This window comes from Heptranchias perlo, chromosome 7 (genome assembly GCF_035084215.1).
Source record: "Heptranchias perlo isolate sHepPer1 chromosome 7, sHepPer1.hap1, whole genome shotgun sequence".
Taxonomy (NCBI): Eukaryota; Metazoa; Chordata; class Chondrichthyes; order Hexanchiformes; family Hexanchidae; genus Heptranchias; species Heptranchias perlo.
In genome coordinates this window covers 19,804,345-19,826,015 of record NC_090331.1, presented here as the reverse complement: position 1 = coordinate 19,826,015, position 21,671 = coordinate 19,804,345, and the positions used below count along the sequence as shown (strand labels likewise).

The 21,671-nt window shown below is 40.6% G+C and overlaps 1 protein-coding gene across 2 annotated transcripts in view; it reads left to right on the top strand.

Annotated features, from left to right (window-relative positions):
• rif1 (replication timing regulatory factor 1) overlaps nt 1-21,671 on the top strand; it is a 67,452-nt gene that overhangs the window by 12,203 nt on the left and 33,578 nt on the right. Inside the window, exons 2-17 of one of the 2 annotated variants that reach the window (XM_067987153.1) lie at nt 2,383-2,511; nt 3,227-3,305; nt 5,090-5,186; nt 5,761-5,891; nt 7,940-8,031; nt 9,293-9,482; nt 10,355-10,447; nt 11,472-11,610; nt 14,966-15,117; nt 16,005-16,125; nt 16,220-16,393; nt 17,730-17,840; nt 18,375-18,437; nt 18,745-18,845; nt 19,426-19,488; nt 20,696-20,769. In XM_067987153.1, the coding sequence (XP_067843254.1) occupies nt 2,399-2,511; nt 3,227-3,305; nt 5,090-5,186; nt 5,761-5,891; nt 7,940-8,031; nt 9,293-9,482; nt 10,355-10,447; nt 11,472-11,610; nt 14,966-15,117; nt 16,005-16,125; nt 16,220-16,393; nt 17,730-17,840; nt 18,375-18,437; nt 18,745-18,845; nt 19,426-19,488; nt 20,696-20,769 (1,793 nt within the window). In that variant the 5' untranslated portion in view covers nt 2,383-2,398. Of the gene's footprint in view, nt 1-2,382; nt 2,512-3,226; nt 3,306-5,089; nt 5,187-5,760; nt 5,892-7,939; nt 8,032-9,292; nt 9,483-10,354; nt 10,448-11,471; nt 11,611-14,965; nt 15,118-16,004; nt 16,126-16,219; nt 16,394-17,729; nt 17,841-18,374; nt 18,438-18,744; nt 18,846-19,425; nt 19,513-20,695; nt 20,770-21,671 lie in introns of both variants that reach the window. The other variant, XM_067987152.1, reaches the window with a different exon arrangement.

The window sequence follows — 21,671 nt, the reverse complement described above, 5'->3', positions numbered from 1 at the left end:
TTATCTGGGTCACTCCTATCTGATCTGGACAGGATTATGGGTGCAGTTTAGATGACTCCAAAATCAACTAATTGGAAAGAAATCACTGATCAAAACAGTTGCACAGTGCCACAAATGTCTTTGTTATTAGTATCCTAAGATTTCTCTTTGTGTGTGGAGGCTTGTATTACACACAGCTAGGAAGACTATGTCACTGCGATAAGTGGCTCACCCGACCCCTTCAAAGTGTCTCCATCATCAAGACTCCAGTCAGAAGTGTAATGGAACACTCACCACTCACTTGGATAGGTGCAACTGCAACAACACTTGAAGCTCAATATTATCCAAGCAAAGCAGTTTCCCTGATCGGCACCCTTGCCACTGGAATCATTTTCCACCGTATGTGTACTGGGACTGCAGCGTGTACGAATTAGAGGATGGACTGAAGCAACTCGCCAAGATTACTTTGGCAGCGCCTCTTCTCTGCGACCACTATGACTGAGAAGGACAAGATCAGCAATATTATGGGAACACCACCACCTCTAAGTTGCATACTATCATGATTTGGATATATATTGTTGCTGCTTCACTAACCTAGAATTCCTTACTTAGCACCATTGCAGGAGCGCCACCACAAGGACTGCAGTAGTTCAAGGAGAAGGCTCACCAGAACTATCTCATGAATAGTTATTTGAAACCTAAAGGAAAGGGCAGTCAGACAATCAAATGATCTGGGGCTATGGAAGTTTACAGCACAGAAGGAAGCTGTTTGGCCCATTGTGTCTGTGCTGGCTCTTTACTGAAGCAGTCCAAAACTAATCTCACTGCCATGTTCTTTCCTCAAAGTCATGTATCTTCCTCTGGTTTAACTGTTTGTCTACTCTTCCCTTAAAAGATATAATTGTATTCCATATGAAGTGACAATTTTTTAAAATCTTGTGTTGCATACAGAAGATGAAATCTTCCTGTAAACGGTGCAATGGTCTCTGCCTCAACTATTCCATCCACCAACTACCCACTGGAAAGACATTTTTACTAACCCCTTTCCTCAGCCTTAGTGACCATTTTAAATTGATAACCCATCGTCTATTACTCCTGAACCAAAGGAAATCGTCTTTCCCTATTCACTATCAATGCTCTTTATAACCTCTATGAAATCTCCTCTTAGCCTTCACTGTTCCAGTTGAAATAGTCTCAGTATCTCAAGAATCTTCTCATAACTATAGTTTAGCACCCCTGGTATCATTTTGGTGAATCTAAGCTGTAAGCTCTCCATGGCTTTAATGACCTTGGGGCATCCAGAATTAGCATTTCCAACAGTGGCTTCATCATTGTCTTGTACATATTTATCATAACTTCTTTGCTGTTGTACTATATGCCCCATTATAAAACCAATATGCTATTGGTCTTTTTTATAGCTGTATCTACTTGTACTCTCGCTTTCAATGAATTATGTATTTGCATATGGCTTAGGTCCCTACTAACTACTGACTCTTAAGATCCAAACATTTAGAATGAGATGATGGGGAATTTTAATGGGTAGAATCTGAGCTTGTATAGTTAATGGTAGGCAAAGCTCCATTTTAGGGTGACTTAGCCCTGCAACTTACTCGCATTTGGTATGTTATCATGATTGAACGTCTTATTTCCTCACATTGTGCAGAATCCTATTTTGCTCACGTTTGTGTGGATGAATAGAGTTTTATCTTTAGGGCAAACTAGAAATTGTCATATAACTTGTTTTTAGTAGTGACTTGTTAATTGTACATTAAGTATATTAACTTTAACTTGTTAATAGGTGTAAATTTATCAGGATTTATTGGCAAATAAATAATTACACATATGCTTAGGGTCACTTTATGACACAAGACTGGAAAATTCACCCAATCACAGTTTTTGAGCTTGAAGGGGTCAAGTGGCCAAGCCTTGTCGAATTCTGAAGTATCTATTCTAACAACCCTTTTTATACCTTTTCTTTCACTTTGGCTATGTGAGAATCCACTTCTTTCCACAATACCTCATCCAATTAATTGCAATAACTTCAGTTTTAACAAAAATAACTCCTCAAGCCTGACCCACTCCCTAATTTCCCAAATCTATAGCAGGTGCCTTTTCGAGGTTAGATCTAACAGCGACAGTTTTGTGACCTCCTTATCAGCTAAAACATTCTGACTGGAATCCCTTTTACTAACTGAATATTGCTAACAGAAACTGACTTGAAAGCTAAAAGTTAACACACAGAATTTAATTGCTTCCTTAAAGTTGGGTTGAAAAAGGCAATAGAATTGAAATTCTACAATTCAGTGACGTACAGGAGTAGAAACAAAATGCTGGAAACATTACTGGGTCAGTCAGCATTTGAAAGGGGAAGATAGATAAACGAATGCCCTTTGTTTTTACCAGACTTCCAAGCACAAGAATGATGGCCACTGCTTCTCCAGCCGTTTCTGGTTTGCTGCCGCTGTTAGAAACCTTGGAAGACTCTACTGTTTCGTCCACAGAGCAAGTGGATGCCTACCTTACCATTTCCAGGTAGGTATATGACACATTACAGCAGTATGAAATTGTTGGTTCACTCCTCCTGTGTTTCAGTTCTTTGAGAAAAGATGTTGTATGCTGTCTCTTTGAATATTTTATCTGATGTGGCTGTCAAGATTACACTAAGTTAAAGGAGTTATGACACTCGGCATGAAGTTCAGAATGCCACATCAATTGTTTAATTACAAAAATAGCTGTATGTGTATATGCATGCATTTTAATTTGTTGCCTAGACAATGACCAGGTCCAGTGTGGGCGTATTTCATTTAAAATTGTTTCTGCACAGATGATAGAATTAAAATGGAGGAAATATATTTGAAGAAGTAAAATTTCACCCACCAAAAATGTCGGAATGATATTTGTTACCTCGATTTTAAAAGAGGAACATATTGTTGTCTCTGTCCCTTCAGCTCTGGGGCCTGAATCCTGTCCAAAGTGATCAAATGAACGTCTTCCCTCTGAATTCAGGATTGTTAAAGCAAATGAATTTGGGGCTGGTGGCTGGGTGACCACAGCACAAAACCTGCAAATGTATAATACTTGGTCTCATTTTTAAGCCACACAATTGGTGCTGGATTTGCAAATACTGCATGGGTACTGTAGGTGGTGTTCTGACTTGCATATATAAACATTTCTCCATCCAAATTTAGACCATTCTAGTTGTTGTTTATTAAATAAGTAAACCAGTTGTATTCATTCTGTACTTTAGCCGTCTGAGTGGCGAGGATGGAAAAGAATTTGCTGGTGCAGTTGGCAAACAGTTTACTCGCCTCTGTGAAGTATTTAAAGTAAGTTATTTTTGATGTGAATTCTATGAGGTGAAATGCTACCTTCAAAGCATTATTAGCTTTTTGTTATTTGTCATTCATGAAAGAATCCCTGAAATTGTATTTTGTCAAAAGTATGTTTAATTCTTTTTTGAGTGTCACTCTTGCTATCTTGTCAAGGTCGGGATTTGCAGACTTCACCTTGAGGCACAAATACAAGATGTCCTGATGCACAGTCAGCTAATTCTTGATTAGTTGCTCTCCTAAGGAGAGGTAGTGAGAAGAGGTGCCAGATGTCACTTCATAGGGGGAGGGGAAATTGCAGGGAGAAGAGTCATCAGGCTACTTATAATTGCTTTCTGGTGGCTGGATGGAAAAGCAGCTTAGCTGGGGACCCAAGAACAGTTTGCTTGCCTGTTGTCTGCAGGGAAATTCGAAGTCGGGCTTTGAAAAGTTTTATACCCCTAGAGATTTTGGCTGTGCTTTCATATCTATCTGAGCCAGCACATGGTTCAAGGCAAATAAAGTGGGTTCACTGTTGCTGCTGTTACTGGGGTCTGTCACAGGAGGAGGGTAGCTGTGTGGAGTTGTAACTTTTTATTAATTGTTTTATAAAAAGAAAATGAAAGAGGGTGCATTGACCATTTTAAGTCTGCCAGTAAGTTCTGGAGGGGACGTGATGAATATTTGGCAAGAGAACTGATTGAGGGATATATGATAATATAGCTTTGTATTTTCCAGATTTTGAGACTGGCTTAGTGGAGAGTAATGGTCTTTCTAGTTCAGCACGTTCTTATGTTCCCCACGTACCAATCCTTAGTGTTACAATTTGGAATGGGGCTTAGCAAATGGTTCATAGATTTCTGTTTGCTACTGTTGTATATCGACCCAGAGATGCGTGTGCTGTCTTTCACGCTGATAAGTGAAGATTTTTTTTCTGAATCAGTGAATTATAAAATTATTTTGGGGTGGTATATTTGCACACTTCAATATGCTGCAGTTTTGCTAATCATTTTTGCATTGGGATTCTAACTTTTTTGAATGATTTGATGGGATCGTTATCACAGTTGGGTATTCATATTTGATGTGATGCAATGCTACAAATGTTTTAGTACTATAAGATCTAGCCTTCTAGCCTGTTCACTATTAGGACAGCAGGTGTAATGTGCAATCAGGTCGGGTTGACAAGTGGTGATACATTAAGCTTTTTTTTGTTAAATTAGTTCTAAAACTATTCTTGGGTAATAGATAAAAATTATCAATGAAAAGCAGCAGATATCCTTGCTTTTGAGATGTTCTTGAAGGAGTAAGACAGCTTTTTACATATTTAACTTTTGAAATGTTTTCATAAATAATTTGTGCCCCTGCTCCCCCCAAGGTGTATTATTTATTTTATCACTGATTTATAATTTGGAGTCAAATGCAAAGTTAAAATGTTAGTCACTGTACCTACTTCATTCAAAAACAGGAATGGGGGAGTTTTTGGGGGCAGAGCCTTGTATACTTGTCCCCTATATTCTGAATCTCAACTGTAGTTTTGTTTTAGTACTCTACAGCCCTGACTGGAGAATAGCTGTTCTGTGTTTTTTAATGCCCCTATTCTTTCTCCCTCTTCCTTCTCCTGCCCCCTCCCCAGTATTAGACCCTTACTGATGGTTTTAATACAATCTAAAATGCTACATGTGTATAAGAGTAATTCATTCATAGCACCCACTCCAATTACACTCATCTTGCAATTAAAAGCTTGTTAGTTTCTTGTGCATTTCCCTTTTTTTTTAACCAAATGTCTTTTTCTCCCCATGAAGGGTCACCTTTCAAATTCAGATTCGGAACTTTGTAACGCTGCACTACAGGCCTTGGGTCTCTGTGTCTTTCACAGTAGTATTATTACTGGATTATCAGGTACAGTTTAAGAGCAATTATCTTTGTGCATTTTATTTAAGGTGTTGTAAATTTTGTGTCATTTTACCTACTGAACACATGGCATGAATGTACTTGTTTAATTGCGTAGCAAACTAAACTTGTTGGCAAGGTGCTAATGACCTTCATTTAAGTTTGGTTTTAGGAGCCATAAATATAAGATAGTCACTAATAAATCTAATAAGGAATTCAGGAGAAACTTCTTTATCCAGACAGTGGTTAGAATGTGGAACTCGCTACCACAAGGAGTAATTAAGGCGAATAGCATAGATGCATTTAAGGGGAAGCTCGATTAACATATGAGGGAGAAAGGAAAAGATTAGTTGAAATAGGGTGGGAGGAGGCTCGTGTGGAGCATAAACACTGGTGTGGACCAGTTGGGCCAAATGGCCTGTTTCTGTGCTGTACATTCTATGTAAAATGCACAGTTCCCTGGTGTAGATGGAAATCTTACAATACATTTATGACAGTACTTAATATTATAATTTGCTTTTATGGATGACCTGCCATATAAATATGAATAACCACCTTTTCCTTCCTTCTGTTTTCCCTACAGCACCTGAAGCCAAACAGTTGATTGTGACTCTCTGTGATATTGCAGTCAAAGCAACTGATAAGAACACATGTACAAGAGCACTTTGGGTAATAGCTAAACAGAATTTTCATCCAGAGGTTGTTGGGAAGGAGGTGAGTTTTCCTGCAAATAATAGGCACATATTGCCATGTATTCATAACTCTTCTGCTCTGAATGTTAAATGGAATTAATTTTCCATGACAATGAGGTATTTTTGTTCAATTTTGGTTTGGTGGCTATTTCTTTTAAATCCAATCACAATACTGTTCAAATCTCTGTGCCAAGCTTATTTTGATACAGTGCTGCCAAGTTTCATGAATAATTCAAACTTTAATTCTGTTAGATTCATTTTGTATACAATTTGAGTTCCTTTTTAAATTTATGAATGGTAGACCATCAAAAATCCAGGAAGTCCCAATAACTTCCCAGGATGTAAAAAGAGCTGTTCTGTTCAAATTGACAAGTCTGGTTCCTTTGAGATTTTCAAACATTCAGTTTGAAACTCTTGAAAGAGAAAAATTCAAACTATTTTTCTAAGAAACTGTTTAGATTAATTAGCTCTCTCAGCGGTAAGTTCAAGGAAAAGATTTAAGTTATTCACACAGGGTTGGGTTAGCTTCTTTGGAGTTGAGTTTTTTTTTATTGCTCCCGAGTTAGATGAAAGGATGTCCACTGTATATAACTATTATAACTTATATTTTAATTCCCACTTTGTCCACTCTCAAAGGTATGGGTAGCTGGGAGTTGTCATGAGAATGATCTAAGATACAGGAGCCAAAATAATGTTGCACACCAAAGATTAGAAACATATCTTCCCCTGTGTGTTTGTGGTATCTTTTTGATAGAGTAATTAATTTAATGTTAAGTGGTGCAAGTTACACTTTTTCCTGATTCTTCTACATTTATGTATGTCTCTCCATTGTAGGACAGCTAGGTGAAATCTTATTCATATCATCATGTGATTCTCTTTCCTTCCCTCCCCCAAAATCTAATACTACTTAAAATCCCTATTCACACTCCAGTCCTTGATCATTTTTCTGCCACAGTTGGGAGTAGTGTCACCAGAAGTCCTTAAAATCTTTTCTGCTACATGGTTCAATTGTGAAGCTTTGTCACTGTTTTTGCCTCAACTTAGCTGAACTGATTGCAATGCTATAATTGTAAAAGCCTCACCGCTATGTATCATTGTTATAATGTCAGCTTGGCTAACTTGGTTGCAGTCTTGCCTCTTTTGAGTCAGAAGGCTGAGGGTTGAAGACTCATTTTAGGACTTGAGCACGGCTGACACTTCAGTGCAGTACTGCATTGTCAGAGGTACTGTCTTTTTGGATGAGCCTATGGAGGTGGAAGTATTTAACACAAAATCTAGGGTACTGTTCTAAGAGCAGATTGTTCTCTGGTGTTATGTCCAACATTTGCCTCTCCACCAACACCAGCAGAAACAGATCACCTCAGTTGCTGTTTACAACTTGTGTGCAAACTAGCTGCCATATTTGCCTACACAAGTGACTGCACTTCAAAACATTGATTGTGAAGTGCTTTACAACATCCTGAGGATGTAATAAGGTGCAATGTAAATGCAAGTTCTAATACCTGAGCATACTTTATGCCACCAAAAAGTAGATAATCTCAATTCTAATGTTAATTGACATCACCTGATACGGTCTTCGGCACTCTAAATACTACTTCCTCATAACTTACTCTCTTCCTTTCCCACTGTCTCATTCTGAATATTCAGAATTGTAGGAGGAAAGAAAGACTGAAGGAGGTAAGGGGTTCCAGAGATGGTTGTATACCAAAAGAAAGTAGCTTTGGGCTTTTCACCAAATGAAGAAAACCCCCATAATGAAGTAAAACACAAAATATGCCTGAAATGTGATTTAATTAATGGCTTGTGAACTTAATTCTTATTAAAGCTGATATTTAAGCTGCTTTTACAGTACAATTGATATCAGTTCACACAAACACTACATTTGTAGTATAAATGCAACCTCAAACTTCAGTCAGTATATAAACCATTTGTTCAATAAAGACTTTGAAATGAGACAGTTTTAGCTACATTTTCTGTGCTTTGCTGGATTTTTTTTTGTTTGAAGTGTCTACATTGTCTTGGTTATCAGTTGGGCTGTGCCAACATACTCAAGTTTTGCTTTACTGTTAGGTTCAAAATATACTTGCAACAGTGGAGACGATACTAACTAGAGATCCACAATCAATGGTCGTTGAACATGAAGCACTAAATCTTATTATAAAGTAAGTATGGGCAAAAGTCGAATTGTTCTCAAGTAATTTAATTGCAAAAAACATAAGGCAGTGAAGAAAAGGAAATAAATTTATGTGGATTCTACAGTGAGGAATTGTATTAGTTCAGCAATAAATACAATTTCGTGGAATAGTAGTTCCCATAGGGCCATATTCAGTTTGTACCATTTTGAGATTTCTATTAGAAAATGGTTTTTCACTATTCTGGATATGTATCGCTAGACAGTTTGTTGGTGCCATGGCAAATCAACATGATCAACAGAAACCCATTTAAGTTCAGCGAGTTTACCATCCTCTTATTGAATAACCTCTTGGAGTCAATACAACAGCTGCATGACTAACTCTTTTAAGGATCTTCTCTGGAAAATGCTGAAAAATTATGCAATATTTGTTCATTATTTGTTGCTGTGCATTAAATGAAGACCTATTTCAATTTAAACAGTATTATGGACTTTTTTTATTCAGAGCATAAGGCTGCCAAATTCTGCATGGTTTTATTGAAGGGCTGGGGCGTTCAAACTATTGCCATAAAGAACACTTAAGCTCTAGCCTGCAAAGCCACCTCACTTTGTAACCCATTGATTTTTGCCTGTTAAAACTTGACTGGTCAGATGGTTTTGGAGAGGTCTGTTCTCAGCACAGCTTCCTCTGTGGTTAATAATTCCTAAATCCACCAGTGAGGGAGGAGCATTGAGAACCGACATTTCCAAACAGCCAGATCCTCAAAATCAGTGGCATATAAAATATAAGAAGCTGAGATCCAAGTACAGCATCTTGGGAGGAAGTGAAGCAGCATATGAATTTTAGCTTATGAAAAGCTTAAACGTGATCTTGAGATTGGTGAGCAAGGGTATGAAAATGTAGATCTATAGGTTGATTATATAGAGTTAGAAACTGAGAAACTGAAATGTAGTTTCAAATAAAGTCCATTCGATTTTGCATCAAAATCACTAGTGGAAAGATAATTAACAAATAGTGGCTTAATATTCTGGTAGATTTTTGTAAGCTGCTTTTTCTAAAGAGTTGAAGGTTTTATGTTGGAAAGATACAGCTAGTGAGGCTTGATGATCTGCAGCTAAGTGGCCCATCAAGACACAGTTTTGATACCTCTGGTATATAGAATATTAAGGGTTTGTTTTATTAGCCAAAACATGTGGGGTCTGCAAGCACAGTGTGATCTGTTTGTAAGTGAAGAAAAAATTCTTGTGAATAGTGGGGCTGTTTTTCTGAAACTTTGCTTCTTCTGTTTAAGGCTGTTAGAGCAAACACCTGCTCAGATGGGAGAAGACGCTGTTCGGTGGGCCAAGCTGTTACTTCCTCTTATAGTTCATTCAGCTCCCAAAGTACGGTTACGGGCAGCAACAGCACTAGAAATGGGGCTACCACTTCTACTTGAAAAGCAGCAGGAAGTGGCAGGCGTAATTGAGCCCCTAATGATGCCAGTAAGTATGGGAATAAGAATAAAGGCCTGTGAGAAATGCAAACGCTTACCTTGTTTGCGTAATGTTGACTCCTATCCAGAATAATAGTGAAATCATGTCTTGTATGTTGAACAGCACCACCATTAGTGTATTATCGTTTTTTTTAAAAATTGTTCAGTGATTACTTGAATTTAAAAGATGATTTTCAAACCCTTTTTTTTTGTTTTTCCCATTAGTGATGTATAATAAATCTCTGCTTTAGTTACCATGTGTCAATCCACAGCCAAATGGTAGGTGAAGGGGCAGGCATGAACCTGCCCTTTAACCTTTATTACTCTTTATCGGGCATGTTTTGGCACACATGGAATGATTTTGTTAGCTATGGCTCAGTGGTAGCCCTCTCACCGCTGAGTTAGAAGGTTGTGGGTTTAAGTCCCGCTCAGGCTTGAGCACAAAATCTAGGCTAACACTCCAGCGGAGTATTGCATTGTTGGAGGTACCATCTTTCGGATGAGACCTTAAACCAAAGCTGTCTACCCTCTCAGTTGGACGTAAAAGATCCCATGACAATATTTCGAAGAAGAGCGGGGGAGTTCTCCCCAGTGTCCTGGCTAATATTTATCCCTCAACCAACATCACTTACAAAAAATTTTTCAAAAAACCCCAGAATATCTGGTCATTATCACATTGCTGTTTGTGGGACCTTGCTGTGTGCAGATTGGCTTACGACAGGCAATTGCATTTGCTGAGCTCTGAAACTTGCCATATGGGAGATCAAAGATGCAGACTTGTGGGTCAGCGAGTTGATACAACAAATCCACCTTCCATCTCATGATAAATCCCTCCCTTTTTCTAAATAAAATAATAAATGTTCTAAACTTTTATCTTTCCAGAAAATGATTCCAGAGCTTCAGAAGCTCTTCACAACGAAAAATGAAACTTACGTGTTGAAATTGTGGCCCCTCTTTGTGAAACTGTTGGGAAAGGTAAGATTGTCCTGGGCATTGATAATGTTGCAGCGAGGGAAATGGGGCATCTGGGACCTGAGCAAACAGGGCAAGCAGCTGTGTATCTCCTTAACCAATCAGATTGAAGGATTGTGAAATAAATAGTGCAAGGACTGAGAAGGGAGTGTAAATTAGAGCGGGTGAATTCAATGTCAAATCAGGTACAGAAAGAGAACTAGAGGGAAAGAAAGATTGGATTGAGAGAGAAAGGAAAAGTTTTTTAAAAAATTAATTTAAAATTTTACATTTTTAGAATCTCCAACAATAATTAAAACCTGAGGGAATGAGACTCCACACTTGTAATAGTAAATTTTCAGTGCCAGAGAAGTTATTTGGCAGTAAGGAACACTTAACACATTGTTAAAAGGGTACTTAGACTGAAATGACAGACTTACAGGTTTAGTTCATTTCTACCATGCAAATGCAGCAACACGTCAATGGTGACGCAGACAGCGAGATGCGATTTTTGCGAAGCTGTCAGCGGAGCAGTGCAACTGGGACAGCAACTTTTGGATATTTGGATATTTTAAGTTTAACCGCGCATCTTCCCCTTGCCTTAAGTTGCTGTTCCATTTGCACATAAATAATGGCGAGCGCCATTAACCTCATCATTAATTTGACAGCAAATTATGGCCCAATATTTAGATATCCAGGTTGAAAAGACTGTCTGTAATCACCAAGCATTGTTCTGTGATTTATAAATGCGATTTCATTTCGAGGATTTCATTTCCACAACATTCACCTGAGGAAGGAGGAAGCCTCCGAAAGCTTGTGAATTTAAAATAAAATTGCTGGACTATAACTTGGTGGTGTAAAATTGTTTACAATTGTCAACCCCAGTCCATCACCGGCATCTCCACATCATAGATATCCAGGAACATATCAGAAATTGAGAATAATGTCTGCTATATTTATAAAGTGGTTAAACTTACAACAGAGATCAAACTTCACAGGTAAATTTATTTCCTTTTGGCTTACCAAATTAATTTTTTTTCCCCACAAGTCATTGCACCGTGGAGGAAGTTTTATTAATTCCCTCCTGCATTTGGAGGAGTTGGGCTTTCGCAGTGGCTCGCCAGTTGTGAAGAAAATAGCTTTCATTGCTTGGAAAAGCTTGATCGACAATTTTGCATTGAATCCTGGTAAGTGAAGACATGATTGATGTTTGCCTTGAGAAATAGACCTGAGTTGGTATTTTTGAAAGGTATTGCTTGCACTTTTTTACCTGAAACTGACTAAATATTAGAAAACATGCAATGCCAGGCTTTTCCACAAGCAGCTTTTTCTTTTTTTTTGTTGTCTTTTCCCACCTCCCAACCACCATACATGGTGCATTATTCCTGAGCTGAATTTTTATTTTGGGAGGGTGGGGCGGAAAGAGAAAGTACATGTTCTCAGGTCTCTGCCAGTAATAGTTGCTCTAGGTAAGTTCTCCTTTTCAATGTGGCTGATGCCCTGTGTTCTCTGATCACAGTATAAATATGGATGCAAAAGGACATTTGACCCATTTTGGTTTGAAAAGACCCTCTAGTCCTCCCATTGTGGCATCCAGTTGTTTCTTAAACAATGTGTTTTCACCTCTACTGTGCTGCCTGGATGTGCATTCCATATGTTGGTCAATTTTTGTGTGAAGAGCTTCCTGATATCAGCCCTACCTTTTACTAGCTTGAGCCTGTGTCCTCTTCTCTTACTGCCGCTGTTTAATTTTGAAGTAAATTTTTGAACTTTCCTTTTCTGTACCATTTACTAACTTCTACATACCCAAAAAGAAATAACACATCCAACTACTGTGCAGCAAACAGAATGCTGAACTACATAGGCAAAACAGTAGAGTACAAGTTAGAGAAAGTCAGGGTCAAACTGTACAAGTGCTCTGATCAGGGGCTCGAATTTAGCAGGCCTGCGGGTTCCCAGCGGGTGGTCCTCCGGGAGCGTCGAAAACGCGGACGGCGAAATTAGTGGGTTGCCCACGCGATCGTAGCAGGCAACCCACTAATAGGAATCAATTACCTGCTCCTCCGGGGTCCACGGCGCTGGCCTGCGCGTCGGTCGGGCTGCGCATGCGCAGTACGATCTGTCAGCTGGAGGCTCTCTAGTTAAAGGGGCAGTCCTCCACTGACAGATGCTGCAACCAATGGGACAAATTGCAGCATGGAGCAGCCCAGGGGGAAGGCTGCTCCCAGTTTAATGATGCCTCACCCCAGGTATCATCAGATGGGGTGAGGAGGAGGGGGAGGACACAGATCTTCCCCCCGGCGGGCGGGAGGAAGCGGCCTGCCTCTGCCACCAAGAAGGCCTGGCTCGAGGTGGCAGAGGGGGTCACCTGCGCCACCAACATATGGCCCACCTGCTTACAGTGCAGGAGGTGCTGCAATGACCGCAGTAGGTCCGCCACAGTGAGAACACGAAGTCTTTCCCCTACACTCCGTCTGCCACAACACTGCCCCCACCCCACATCTCCTTCGGCACCGCCAACACTATTCTGTCACATCACCCCTCATACCCACTCACACCCCATCCTCATCTTACCTCCACCTACTCACCTCGCCAGTACTCATCCTGCCACTAACACGCAACCCAATCCTCATACAATCTCATGGCTCCATCCCATACTCACCCTCTCGTGCATTTCCCTCACGGCCAGCCTCACTCAACCTGCCACCACCTGTGCTGCAGCCACAGGGCATGCATCACATGTGCAGTAGGCAGCGTAAGGCAAACGTCTCGTCAGCATGAAGGGGGTGCACAAGGGTGTCTGAGGGTTTGTCATGGGTGTCACCCATATTGAATTTCAGAGCAACAAACAGCACACATTATATTGACACCACCACTGCCATGTCTCCGCGAATCCTGTCCGTTGTGTCCAATAATGCCCGCTCCTGGGTATCACTATGAGGACCCACCACTGATGCCACCCATCGTGTTACTGCAGAGTAGGTGCAGGTGTATTTGCAGGGCTCGTCCGCGCAGACGACTGAGAGACATCGGCGGTGTAGCCGGCTGCACCCTGGAAGGATGCGGAGGAGGTGTGGAGGGCAGTGGTGACTTTGCCAGCGACAGGTAAGCAGTTGGTGCTGGGGCCAGCCAGGAGCAGCTCGGCATGAAAGAGGCTGCAGATCTCCACGACTACATGTCGAGCGAATCTGCGCCTCCCTGTGCACTGCTGCTCGGAGAGGTCCGGGGAGCTGCGCCTCGGTCTGTGGACCCTGTGGCGAGGGTAGTGCCCTCTGCGACGCGTCTCTCTCTGCGGTAGCCCTCCCTCCTGCTGTGCAGGTGGGCGTGCAACAACACCGTGTTGGGGGGATCCACGTCCCTGCGGTGGACGGCGTGGACTGCGAGGCTGCTGGTGTTGGTCATGCTCTTCGTCCTCCGAGGGTCTCCACACACCACCCAACTGGCAGGTGTTGGTCTGAGGGGTAGTGCAGGGTAGGTGTGTGGTTCCTTGGACTGGGGCTGCGGTTTCGTGTCGGTCTGTCCTCTGGCTTGGCGGGGGGTGGTGGAGGGCAGGGGTTGCCCTATGTGACGCAGTGGCCTCCTGCGTGGGTGAGGGCTCTCCCCCGTGGAGCGCACCTTGGCACCTGCCACAGGCTGCTGGCTGCAACACGCCTGGTTGGAGGGAGACTGTTTCCCCCAGTGTGGGAAACTCACTGCCTTGAACCTAAAATCACACACTTCCTCTTTTGACAGCTGCTTCAGCTCATTAACTGACCACAACGAGCAAGGTAAGTACTCTCAAGTGGAACCCCGCTGGCTTTAATTGCCTGCGGTATTCCCACCAGCGGGGCTTGCGCGCGCAGCCCCGCACGTCAGCGCGGTACCCGGAAGTGGCCGGGATTTCGTCGCGATCCGGTCACGTGACCGGAGATCAGGATTTTCGGGGCCACCCCGCTGGGAACCCGCCGGAAACACGATCCCAAAATCGAGCCCTAGACTACAATTTGAGTACTGTGCCCAGTTCTGGTCAGACACAGAAGGGAACGTTCAGAAGAACCATCATGAGGCTGGCCTAAATTTCTCCGTCTTCATGATTCACTTCTCTGATGCTAAAGATCAGCCTCATGGTGGTTCTTTTGAATGTCTCCCTTCAGCATCCTGTTTGCTGCACAGTAGTTGGATGTGTTATTTCTTTTTGGGTGTTGCATGCAAGTTTCTGGAGATCTTGCCTCCATGCCTACAGTTCCTGATCTTGACTCTGCTATATGCCTCACTACATAGAGACAAAAAATAGGACTCAGCTGCTCATGGGCATCATCTAGCAGCTGACCTATAGGGTAGTATTGACAGAGTCCATGGCACAATTCTAACTCATCCTCGTGTAGGCACATTGTGTGGCACAGGGAAAAGATGAAAAGGAATTTGGCTGGAGGAAGAGATTAAAGAACGTCTCCAGGAATCTAATATGCAGTTGGGAGAGAGTCATTTCAAATGTTTTCTTGACCTTTTTCCGTTCTTTCAGTTAATCTGTATATTTTTTTTTAATTTTCCTTTACTATGTAGATATACTTTGCAGTACAAAAAGGCTCAGGTTGCTCATGCAGCCACTCAGTTCCATTCATGTAAGAACGGAGATTTTGGGCCTTGCAAAACTAGAAGTTTGGTGGTATTTGGCTCTTCGGCTAGGTCCACAGCTTTCTGCTAACTTTGAACAGGTAAGAAAAGCCAACAGTCAGTCCTTGAGTCGTACAGTTAAAGTTTGCAAGTCACCTTCTCTGGAACATTTTTGCTGACTGGTTAATTGGCATTTGCTTATGCTGAGTGTGGCAATAAAATAGTGCTTTAAGTGTTAATTTACCAGTTAAAGCTGAGAGGTTAAAATTACCCAGGGGTCTTTCAATTTGATATTAGTCTTGGATTTGAAAATGAGCAGATGTTTACTTGAAGTTTTGGAAATGGATTTGATCAAGTCTGAGTTCATTCACAGCTGCTTTCAGACAGGAAGGGTCTGTAACCGCTGTGCAATAAGGGAGCATTGTAACCTTGGGATGGGTTGGCCAAGGTAATGTGGCTTACTGTCAGATCTTTGCCCTGTGGGATTTGTGCTGTGCGCCGCCATTCTCTAATTCCACGAACAGGACTAATTTTACAGTTTTGGTTTCAATTACTGAAATTGTAAGATGGGTCCCACTGCAGTCATGATGTCCATTTGGATCTGATCTTTGCATCAGCTTCAGTTTGTTGTTAGGTAGAAACTATTGCGTTGACACCCAATTCTGTTTTTCAAAGTGGAACTTTTTTTTGCCTCATTTACATTGTACTGTTTTATTTTTAAACATTCACTTTCTTTGTTTGAACTTTTGGGATTGGGTTACCCTCTGGCATACAAGAAAGGTTCTCACTATTTCAGGATTCTCTTATTTTAACTGCCGTTATTTAAGTGAAACTTGTCGGAGGAAAAGCATTACCTAGGTCGTTGATGCTGAACATGTTTTGAGATATTTATGAAATAACATCGCTGACAATCAGCAATATCTGGCATTGTTAACTGTATTTTGTCAGTGTAAAATGTGTGATACGACTTTCCACTATGTTATGGCAGGTGTGTCTTCCACTGCTACAGAACGCATTTGGTTCTGATGGAAATGCACATCCACCAGGAACACCCTCCAGAATTGCAATAATCTCTCCTGGTGCAACACCAGTGTCTGCACTGAAACCGGGTAAGATTTGTAAAACGTTGTTGTGTGAGACCCCGGACTAGAAAATTGTTTTTTTTTAATTATCCTACAAAATCTGTATGTAAATTTCTTTCAGGAGTTTTTCCTTTGCCAAGTCCTACAGTGTCAAAAATGCAATTGAATTCCAGCCTCTCCGCATTGCCAATAATGCAAGCAGTGCAACTTGTAGGAGTCGAAGTATTACTTCACTTCCTGGTGGGTCCTGCAGTCACAGACCTGGTTAAACAGAACAAGCTTCAGCTTAGCCTAGGTATGTCTGATATTTGCTGTCCATTTGGATTACTTTTACTTCACGATGTTTTCTGTGGGTTCATGCTCAACCTGTACTGAAACAAACCTAGTTACACATCTGCAGCTGAAGTTTTACTTTGAGTGTCACTGTGAACATCTGCTTAGAGGAGTGGGGTTCGCTTTCCTTTTGGAGGTTGTGTTGGGCATTGACTGTTGCTAGAGGCCTTGGTGTACAGTCTGTCTGCGGGTTGGAATGTCCAGGGTGTCCCAGTAGAAATTCAGGAGCAGGATTTTGGCGGGGGGGGGAGGTGGGAGGTGGGGGGTGTTGTCAGGCTTTGGTTCAGCCTTCAGTGAGGGGGTAAGTTGTTGCTGTCATCTCGTTCAGCAGTTTCACTGGGGTGTCCCAGCTGGTATGTCATAGGAACAGAAGTAGGCCATTTAGCCCCTACAGCCTGGTCTGCCATTCAATGAGATCATGGCTGATCTGTGACCTAATTCCATATATCCACCTTAGCCTTTAATACCTTTTGGTTAACAAAAATCTATCAATCCCAGATTTAAAATTAACAATTGAGCTAGCATCAACTGTTTGTGGAAGAGAGTTCCAAATTTCTGCCACCCTTTGTGTGTAGAAGTGTTTCCTAACTTCACTCCTGAAAGTCCTGGCTCTAATTTTTAGGCTGTGTCCCCTAGTCCTAGACTCCCCAACCAATGGAAATAGGGTAGATAGAGAGAAACTATCAATTCCCCTTAATATCTTGAAAACTTCGATCAAATCACCCCTTTAATCTTATAAATTCCACGGAATACAACCCCAGTTTGTGTAACCTCTCCTCATAATTTAACCCTACTATAGATGCCCTGGAGTTCTGAAATAGGCTCCCATTGTTGCATTCAAGGATGCAGGAACCTTAAAGGATAGCTGCGTACGTGGATTAAACGTAGAAACTGAGTGGACCTAAATTATAAGTGCACTCCGAGCAATTCAAATTCAAATCCACAGTCATGCCAAAGTTGGTGTAACAAAAGAAGCTTATTACAGGTCTGGTTAAGGAAAGCAGACTGAACCGAATGAGAGTTGAAAAAGACTTGGATCTTTGATGTCCGTAGCTAAGGTACAGCCTCAGTTAACAAAACTCTTAATATTGAAACTGGCTGCTTCAGGTTTTAATATCAGAGAAATTGACCTGAACATGTTTTGCTGGCCATATTTGAGTGTTTTAAGGATTAATCTCCAGAGTATTTAACATGAACACTTTCATTATTTATTCTGAAGTATCTTTCCACATGTCATGTTAACGTTTGTACAGCTTCAATGCTCTCTCAGTAATATGTGCCATCATTGTTTCCTACAGACCCTCTACAGCACCCATTAATTAACAGCCCTTCGTTCTTTTGCAAGCATGCTGGGACCCTGATAAATGCAGTCAAAGATGCGTTCATTTCTGTTGGCAAACTGGGTGAAGGTAAATCATTTCATAGCGTGTGTTTTTTGATGTATTTTATTACATTAAATTTTTTGATGGAAACAAATGTATCTGGTACAGTATAACCTTTGAGCATCCCAAAATTGATGGAAATTAAGTTCTACCTTTTTACCTCCTAGAAAGAGTAGAATACCAATGGTCAAAATGTCATTTCTAACTGATGCATAATTAAACTTTTAGATGTGTTTGAGGTAAATATTGGAAATTGCAGCGAGTTGACCAAATTAATTACAGTATATAAAAACAGAAAATGCTGGAAACAGGTCGGGCAGTATCTGTGGAGTGAGAAAGTGTGTTTCAGGTCGGTGACCTTTCATCAAAACTCTGATGAAAGATCATCAACCTGAAACGTTAATTCTGTTTCTCCCTACAAAGATGCTGCCTTACCTGCTGAACGTTTCCAGCATTTTCTGTTTTTATTTCAGATTTCCAGCATCTGCAGTATTTTGCTTTTGTTTAAGTACAGTATATGTCTGCCATAGTATGTTACCTTTTCATTTTTGTCTTCTGTAGATGCTGTGCTTAATCTTATTTGGAAGCATCTGATCAGCTATGTGAAAAATGCTGTTGAGTCAGGTTAGTGAAATCTTGTGCATTTATTCTGAGGATAAGCTCTCTTTTATATTTCTTTCCCCTTCTCTTCACAGGCAGTGCACCAACTGCAGTTGAGAGTATGAAGCATCTTACTCCCAGGCCATTACTGCTCTAACCTGGCTGTTGGTACATGTGTGAAAATGACTCGGGGACAATTCTCCTCATCTTTTTATGTACATCCTTAACTGTGTAGTATAGGCAGTTAAACAGAACAATTTTGGAAACTTTGATTTATGCAGAAGAACTTGAAAAAATGTGTTTCTAATTTTAAGATGCTTTTTAACTTAAGGCTCAAAGAAGGAGCGACAAGCATCCGAGGTATTGACGATGTTATTACAAGCGTTGCAGCAGATAGTGAATTCAGATGCTGTGTCTGCGCACAAAGCAATGGTAAGTACATGAAATCTGTTTCCTTTGTGAAGTACTTTTTGTACTGATTTTTTTTCATTGCCAATTTCCTCCCCTTTGCCCTCTTCACCTTCCTGTGGTTCCATAGGCATTGGTTACCCTCTGGTACCTTGCCCAAGGGATCGTTCATGCTTGAGCCTAGACAGTGAGTGTTGACATGATTCAACCACTCATATCCTCTCTTCACCCAATGCCCAAATGTGCACTTGAGATCAATTGTAGCCCCCCCTGCTGTCACCCTAACTCAGTACAGACTGGAAATTTAACCTGGAACCTTGTGTTCTGTATGGTTCAGTCACATGCTGTCTTTGCCAGCTGAGACACTTGGGGAGATGACCCATTCTATCCGTTCATTTGGCTACACCTGTCCTCGCGCAGAACGCTTTGTGAGGAATATATTTCTTTTGAGGTTGGGTTTGATTTACTAGAATGAATGTGGATAGCAATGGTGATTATGTGTGCATCACTGTGCAAAATTTAACAATTGTGCCCTGATCGTGGTGGAGGGGAAAGCAATTTATGAATTCAATGCTGATGTTTAATTGTTTGGTTTTCTTTGCAGACTCTTATAGAGGCAACTGTCAAAGGGCTCCCTCAAAAGGTCTTGGGATCACCAGCATACCAGGTCGCCAACATGGACATTCTGAATGTATGCATGTACCTTGTGTTATATTGGTGTGATGTGAGAAGAGATGTGCCTAGAATGATGAATGAATTTTCAATACAAGTATATGTAAATAAAAATCACACTAAAGAAGATAACTTCCACCCCCATTTCTTAGGTGATTGTGTTTGGGTCAACACACATTATACCTTGAATGAGTGAGCAGGCATAGGTTCCTGCTTTGTTGCTGTGTGACTGATTGTTTGAATGTGTGAGAAAGCAGCAAGAATTGACTTGGTGTGGCTTCATAATAAATCATTGAGGCCAATCAGGATCAGAAATTTACTTGCACAACCTACCATTCCGTAATGTATTAAGATGGTTTAAGGTGTCCTGCACAATCAACCTGTTGCTACAAAATGTAAACTTTTTTAAAAAAGAACTAGTTATCTAGAAGGAGCAGCTGTCTTCCTGCTAATCTCCCTTGGACTCCCAAAATTCCAGTTTGTTACAACTTATTCTATAATAAAACCGCAGCCTCAGCTGCAGCTTTCTGTTTCTCAGGCTAATGTTGTGAATTCATGTGTTCGCTGCTATTTTACATTTCTGTCCCATTGTTGTAAATATTATAAAAGTTATTGGCTACTTAATATATAGGTTAATTGTTTTACACAAACATTGAAGCGTAGAAGAAATTAATCTGTAGTATAAATTTAGTTTAAAGATGTCAAATGTTGCCAAAATAAAGTTAACTTGATAACATTCGGTAACATTTTTGGAGACCATCCTTAATTTTCTTAGTGCAGTGGATTCCCGTGGAAGGTGAAGGAATATTGCGTGGTTCCTTACTTTAGACTTAAGTCTGAAAAAGATGCCTGTGAATCCTTTTGCAACAAAATGTGCAAGAATTAGTAAATTGTACATTCATAAGTCATTCACTGGATTATCATTGAGACTCATTGTACATTGAATAAATATATTCCTAGTTATATGCACATGTACAGTGTATGAATGTGTGCAAGGTGACTGACAAGAATATGTGTAGTAGTTAAGTATATTTAGTACAGCAATATAAACAAACTAACTACACTTCTGTTCCTGATATTGCAATTTTGTGTGAAAGCTCTTGTATTTTATTTTATTCAACACTATTAGAAATCAGAGAATCTAATGTTGCCGTTGTGATCTATACTCAATTCATTTAATCAACGTTGCATTGTATTTTCAGGGCACTCCTGCACTCTTCCTCATCATCTTGCTCTTTCACAACAGTTTATTGGAATGCTGTGTGGTTGAAGAAAGGTGTGTCTCAGTGCACTTGATTGTCAACACTAAGGACTCGTGTCCAAGTTGCTGTGTTACTTGGGTTACTTTGTTTCCTAGATGTTTTTGAAGTATAATGTGCCCATTGCTATGGGCTTTGATTTAGATTCTGTGGGATTTTTATTAACTTTCTGGGTATTGTATTCTGAAACTCTGTCTTTTTTTTTCCATTTTTTTTTAAGAAAAAGTGAATTGATGGCCTTGCTCATAACCCACATATGTGTGTTGGCCTGAATCTTGGCAACAATATTTGGATTGAACATTGCTAATCACCTGAGTTTTATTAGAAGAACATAGTAGTTGCTCTTGATTATGTTGCTTGAAATAGGGAGTTGACAGTAACATAGCAAAGGATCATTGCTTTTGTGTTGCGATTGAAGGAAGATTGTAAGCTTAGGGTACATTGACCAAAGTCTTTCGCAATCTTTGGTCTTAGTCAACATGAAACATTTTTTTAATACATTATTTTTTTTAAATTATAGCGACTTTTTATGTTTTAACTTTTTTTTTAAAAAAATCATCTTTTTCCCCTTCCCACATATCCAAAGCAGTGAGAATGCACAAAGATATTAAAAACATTGTGGGGTTTTGATAGACTAGATAAGGAGAAACTCGTTTCCACTGTCAGGAGAGTCAGTAACCAGAGGGGCCAGATTTAAAATAGTTGCCAAAAAAGCCAGGGGGAGATGAGAATTTTTTTTTAACGCAGCAAGTTGTTGTGATCTGGAATGTACTGCCTGAAAGGGTGGTGAAAATGGATTCAATAGTAACTTTCAAAAGGGATTTGGATCTCTACTTAAAGGAAAAATGTGCAATGGAAAAAAAGCAGGGGAGTGGGACTTAATTGGTAGCTCTTTGAGAGAGCCGGCACAGGCATGATG